General features: G+C 38.1%; 1 gene segment (V, D, J or C); it reads left to right on the forward strand.

Annotated features, from left to right (window-relative positions):
• Window positions 1-483: 483 nt before the first annotated feature.
• On the forward strand, window positions 484-1,264 carry LOC118230670. The segment is given in 2 exon segments: window positions 484-696; window positions 796-1,264. Coding segments are annotated over 2 exon segments (360 nt in total).
• The last annotated feature ends 5,711 nt before the right edge of the window (window positions 1,265-6,975 follow it).

Genomic DNA, 6,975 nt, shown 5'->3' on the forward strand with positions numbered 1-6,975 from the left:
GTAAATTCTATTTGTCAGCATATTACACGCAATATAGCCACCCATCTCCTTTAATTTGTATGTGAAGAAAGGAAATATTTCTGTAATGGTTTCACTGCACATACATCAAATATATGAAGGTATTGAGTTCACTGCACAAATATTAAACATAAGAAGGTATTTCAGGAAAAACACAGCAGTAGATATGACAGAAGATTAATTTGTCATGTTACCAGCTTATATATTGATCTTCAGAAGTAATATACATTATCACACTAAATGGCTATTTTAGTCGAAAAATTATCATGAATCAGTCAACAGAGCCTTGGTGTTTCGAAAACAAGGAAAGAGCATTTAACATATTTAAGCATTTGTAACTTTATTAACACATCAAAGACATACCATTTTCACACATACCGCATTGGTATTTCTTTATATGTAATTTAATTGAGTGCATAGCAGACTGTAACTTGACTACTAGTGGAGCGAACAAGGGACAAATTAAAGCCCAACCCCCATTCTCAGCATCATCTACAAATGACAGACTCTGTTGATTTAGCTTCTTTTGCATTCTCGTCAGAGCACACTTGGTCCTCCCACACATCCTCACAGAAAAACTAAGGACATATATTTTGCCTGAGGTTCTTCTACAATCCGAGGGTCAACTATATAACATGATGCAGCTTTATGTAGGGCTGGTGTTCACTATTTACTTTGGTAAGTTTAATTTATTGACCTCTTTGTAAGTCTTTGTTTTGCCTCTGTCATTAATCTCTCCTAGCATAATATTTGCTTTGGTTTGTTTATTATTTTTAGGCGTTTCCTCGGGGGATGAAGTCAATCAGGAGCTGAAATCAGAAAATGGGATAGAAGAGCAACAAGCCTCCTTAAAGTGTACTTTCAAAACAAGCAGCAGTTATGCTGACCTTTACTGGTATCGCCAGTATCCTGGGTCAGCTCTTCAGTTTATCCTCTACAACGGGAACAGCAACCGCAAAGCAGAATTTGCCGAAGTGCGATTTGACTCAACTGTTGACAAATCCGCAGGCACAACAGTTTTGACCATTTCAGAATTAATTCCTGAAGACTCTGCCGTCTATTACTGTGCGCTGGATCCCACAGTGGTACATTAATGGCAACGCTAATTCAAAAACCTGCAAAGCTAGAAGAAGTGAATTGGCTAACCTCAACAGGAAATACATCTCAACATATTGTTTACAGATCTGGCTGCAGTCCAATGCATCTGTAGTGTGTCTACACTGAATATATTACAGTTCGTGGTGTATAAAAATGGTGATAATTGGTGTAAAATATTGATGATAATTTTAATGATGTGATAAATTTAATTTTCTTTTTTCTCTGTGTGATGTCAGTTATAAATACGTTTGTATTGATTTCACAAAAAAATGACCCCCTCTGAAGAGTTGGTGTGTCACTTTGAGTTAATTTCAGTCGCTTGTTTTATTCATCCATTTCTCCTTGGTCCTTCTCTGTTCGGGAAATCAATTGAGGTCCGAAATCTTCAAGGACATTCCAACCCGTTTAATGCTCCTTTGAAGGAGCTAGGAACAAGGAGCTAGCAGGCTCCTGAAGGATGCTTGTGCAAGGAAACAGGAGTGTATCCTTTGCAGAAGTGCCGTGACATATGAGTGATTGAGCTGTGGATCCACCTCTTCCCATCTTCCATGTCAGTAATTCACATAGCTTCAAACTGATGCTTGTAAGAGCAAGGAGGTTCCAATTGCCTAATACGCATTCCATTGATTCTTCCGTCCTCATGTCCTTTTCTTGGTTTCTTTTCTTGCATTCTCCGATGAGTAGAGCTAGGAGCTAAGAAAGGATTCAAGAAAGCAAGGAAGAAAAAAAATGTGATTCAAATGCACCCAAAGAACATTATCGCATTCCGATCAGGAAAACCACAGGTTTCAGAATCCAGTCCCGGAGGACTGCAGTGTCTGCTGGGTTTTGATGGGTTTCAGCACATTTAAGTTGTCAATTGGCTAAATAATCAACTCACTTTGTTCTCTTAGGGCTTAATTGTCTGCTGATTGAAAGGAAACCAAAAAAAAAACCTGCAAAAACTGTGGCCCCCTCGATGGCTGGAGTTTGACAACCCCTATGCCTATCCCCCAGTCCCAATTCACCTGGGTCAGCACTCGCTATTCCAACTTTTGGTTTCACATTATCGGCTAACTGTTTGAAGTTCAGCATTCAAAGCTGCCCATTGCTCAGTACCCTTCGAAGACTAGCCAGCTTTCCGTTAGATTTGGATAGGCAGATAGGGAGCGGAGGTACTGGTCAGTTTGCAGTACGTTCCCTTTACCCATTTCCCTTATCCTTCACCCTGTAATGGTCTGTCCCTAGACCAGGTTGTAACAATATAAAATTATAATTTTTGGTTGTAGTTCATTATCTTAAAAACAGGCTCCATTAATTGACAAAACCTCCCCAGTAACAGGAACCTAAATACTTTATACTGTACTCTGGGAAATTCAGGGCATAGGAGGAGGAGCTAAGTAGTCAGTGAAGGAGTTTCCTGTTAAAACAATGCAGGGGAATCAAATGAATGACTTACTCTGTTCTGGTTGTGCTGTTGTGGAGCTTCTTTCTAACAGCTATCATGATGCTGCACTGTTTATTTTTGTTTTCAACCATTTTGGGTAAGTAACAAACTGCATTTCTTTCTCAGTTATGGTATTGTTTTTACATAGATGTTTTGTTCCTAAAGTTAAATTCAATTGTTGTATTATAGCAAATTGTATTAACAGATACTTCTCTATCTAGAAACCGTTCATAAAATACATATGAATACAAATATTTGCATTTTAAATTTTTCATGAAAATGAAATAGATATTGATTAATATGCATAAAATATTTCTTTCTTCCAGGTGGCAGTTTTCAGAATTCAATAACACCAAAATCAAACACAGTGCATGATTTTAAGGGAAGCAATGTTGTGCTGTCATGCAGCTACTCAGCAACTGCTGGTTTTTCGAACAGTCTACACTGGTATCGGCAATATCCCAGATCCAAACCTGAATTCCTCCTCCTCATCTTGGAAGGCACTGGAAGTGTACAGAAGGCTACACCTCCAGATCCTCGTCTTTCTGCTAAACTTGATATGGATAACAAACGTGTGGATCTGGAGATCTCCTCCGCAAAGGTGACAGACTCTGCACTGTACTACTGTGCCCTGCAGTCCACAGTGACAGGAAACCCATAAACTCTGTACAAAAACCTGACAGCACTAGGAAAAATATATTTTGATTCCTGGTCTTATGCTTGTAGGGTAGATATTTCTGTCAATAAAAAAAATCTTGGGACTTTGCGCAAATATACACAGTTGTCATACTTCAGTAGAAAGTATTTTTTGATGAAATTATGTTTTTGCTGTTGAGTTTTTCCAATTGTTTATTTTTGGAGCTTTGAGCACCATAAATGTTGCCCCCTTTGTGGTCTGTTGTATTAGGGTGAACCACAGCAGATATCCAGGAAACTCATCAAAACTATCAATAAGTGATAAATTGCGACCCTCATAAATGTAATTAGTTGGCCTAACGCACCAGGTTGAGGAAAGAACATAACATGGACAGAACATCTAGGTGCTTTGAGTGATGTTTTTCACATATCATTTGCTCTGTCAGGAAAATCAATTTGAATCCAATTTAAAACTTCTTATTGCTGACACTGTCCTCCTTGATGCCATAATTACATGTAAAACTCAGCCATAGATAGCATCAAACGAAGCCTATCTGCTAAAATCTTGTCTAATTCTTGTAACAAGACCCTCATGGCTGTTAACATGTGATTCATCTAATCAATAATTGTGTCTTTTATCCACAACACTTTCAATTTGTTCTCACTAAGCATACACCCTTCCCATAGTAAAGCAAAATCCAAGAAGAGATCTCATAGTTGTTTCTTTCATTTCGCCTAGACACAAATGAGCCATTTTTAATACTAAGGTGAGACCAAAGGCTTTTTCTCTTCTCAAATTCAACTCAGGAGAAACAACCACATCTCATTTATGTCTTACTCTGATCAAAACAAGAGAAAATTGATCTAAATGATCTTAAATAATTCTAATTTAGGTCTCCTGAACATGGGACCATGAGATCAGAGAAAGAGCTCAAAGAAAACTCAGCCATGACTCCAAGGATCTCATGATTCTTCTCAAATATGTCTCAGTTTTCTCATAGTGACCTCATGAGAAACAACCGCATCTCAATTCAATATCCATTCGTCTTACTGAGGTCTCAAATTCATTCTCTCATTATCTCATCTTTTCTCCTAAGGGGGTTTCAGGAGCAACAATTCAGATTAAAGTGATCTCAAAAAGATGTACAATTGAGAACCTCTGGGTTGCTGTGCTCTTCAATTGCTTTCAACAAAGCAGAAATGGATTTCTGTGGATCTCTGACATAGACTGTGATATTAATCTCTAAAAGAGCCAAATTGTGAGTTGTCTTCCTATCTGTAACTCTGTTTTCTTTTGCCTAACATATTCTACCAAATGTTCAATGCTTAATTCAAAAATGAAAGGAGACAGAAGATCTCATTGTTTTTATATATCTTGTATGTGTAGATGTTTTGTATTCTAACATAGTTCAATTAACTGTAAACTATACTCGAGAAGAAACACTTTCAGAAAATGTATTGGCTTACTGATGGATTTCAGTCTCCCTCACTGCACTGTAATGTCTTCAGAATCCCACAGGATGTCGCCATTTCACTACGTAGTGTTTGGTCTTGATGACCTTGTTTCTTGTTATGTCTGGCTAAAGCGCAGAGGAGTGCACCACGAAGCGAAATTATGGGATTAGCGAGCTAATTTATGATTTAACCCTGGGTTTTTAAAGTTTTTTGGCCTGTCTGTTTTCAGCTCACCAGCCACCAGTGAAAACAAAGGAAATACTGTAAATATGATGGGTATGAGCAGCAATGTCTGAATCATATAAAGATTAATATTAATAAATGAAAATTGAACAAGACTAAACAAACCTTTTATAAAAGCAAGGTGAATTGATGCTGGTTTCCTTCACAGATATAATTGCAATATAGACACGGATTATCTTAGTTCTACAATCTTTTAAGCACCTCACATTTTTTTTCTGCATTTTGAGTTACGGAGTAAATAAAAGGTGGTAAGCCGAAATATTTTTTTAAGTCTATTCTATTCACTAGTTGACACAGGAACCACCCACTGTTTCACATGAATAACAGTAACAGTACACTCCAAACATGTTGCATATGAATTAAAAAGTAGAAAGAAAAAAAAGCATCTTTCATGCTACATTAATACAATATTATTTCAAACATGGAACCATACCTCTCGAAGTTAGAAGGTGTCTGTCTGTCAAGTCCTAGCATTAAAATTTAAACCAAATTTTTCAAATTTAAGTTTGGATAAAACGTACAAAGAACCTTTTTGTGTTTTTTTGTTATTTTATTCTGATCCAATACCTCATAAACTCTATACAAATTTACACACAATAAATCAGACATACGGGAATAGCATAGAAAGGCCTTACTATTACTAAACATGAGTAATGTGACTCCCCAACAAGTGGTCTTCATGATCACCTGGACCAAGGACAAATTTGATCACCTGCACCAAGGACAAATTTGATCACCTGGACCAAGGACAAATTTGATCACCTGGACTAAGGACACAATTTGCACAGCAGGTGCAGCAGAGCGCTTAAGATGTTGATGTAAACAGACTTTCTGTTCTTTTCTTACCTGTAGAAGAAAGATGTGTCGGGTGAATTTCCAAATAATACAGGTTAAGCCTTAACTTCAGGCTCAGTTTTCTCACTAGAGCTAATGGAAGACCTCTGTACGGTTTTCCATCTATGTGTCTGGTGAGCAGCAAAACCCTTGGAAATTTTTCTTCTCTTTCTTCTAATAATGTATATTTCCAAAAAGTCTTGATTCTAGGCCCAGATGGTTCCTCCTAGAAAACAGGGGAAGTCAGTAGCTTGTTGACACGCCAAGACTAGGGGTGCATTTCAGTGCTGAAGCACACCAAAAATTGACATACACACCAGCACTTTAGGACCACAGTTTGTGCGCCCCTGCCCTAGATTCACCTTTTCCTTTTGGTTCTTCTTAAATGAACCCAAGCAATACTTGAATCAGCCGTCCATACTTATTATCAGCTGCAATCACGGCAGTGCACCTTCTGCAATAGCACCCCTGAGTGCACTGTAGTGTCTTCAGCTGACCACAAGATGTCACCATTAGAAATACAGATACTATTCTTTTAGTTCCGCAGTCTTAACAGCACCTTCCCTTAGAGCACGATGCAGCACTTACAGACACGAAGACTGGAAAGTGCTGTTAGTGAGACTTCACTGCTGCAGCTCCCAGACTGTACAGACTGGTTTGGTGCTTTAACTCATTTCAGAGTGTAGTTATGGGAACTCGGCTGAAGATTTTACTTATTATTTGTGCCAGTCACTTTGGTATGTTGTGATTCCTTTCCTCATTTATTCATTTTTCATTCATTTAATGTTTGTGTTTGACTCCAGTTTTGTGTTCCACATATATCTTTATTCTTTTTTACAGAATGCAGAGCTGAAGACACTGTGACTCAATCCACAGGAGATGTGATTGCTATCAAAGGACAATCAGTGACTCTAGGCTGTAATTATAGCACAAGCAATGCATCACCATATCTCTTCTGGTACAGGCAATATCCAAATGGCTTTCCTGAGTATCTACTGAGACGGCATCAATTTGTAACAGCTGACACCAAGCATGAGTTGAAGGAGACATTTGAGGCTCATCTCGACAAAAGCAGCGTACCTTTAACAATACAGAAGGTGCAGCTGTCTGACTCTGCTGTGTATTACTGTGCACTGAGGCCCACAGTGATGATGAAGTATTCACCTCCCTTACAAAAACACTGAGTACAAAAGGGAACATACAGGAGTCTCTGCTTGGTTTCTTCTCATACAGGGTGATATAATTTGGTTTGTAATAAAGTACAC

Source organism: Anguilla anguilla, chromosome 6 (assembly GCF_013347855.1).
Source record: "Anguilla anguilla isolate fAngAng1 chromosome 6, fAngAng1.pri, whole genome shotgun sequence".
Lineage (NCBI taxonomy): Eukaryota > Metazoa > Chordata > Actinopteri > Anguilliformes > Anguillidae > Anguilla > Anguilla anguilla.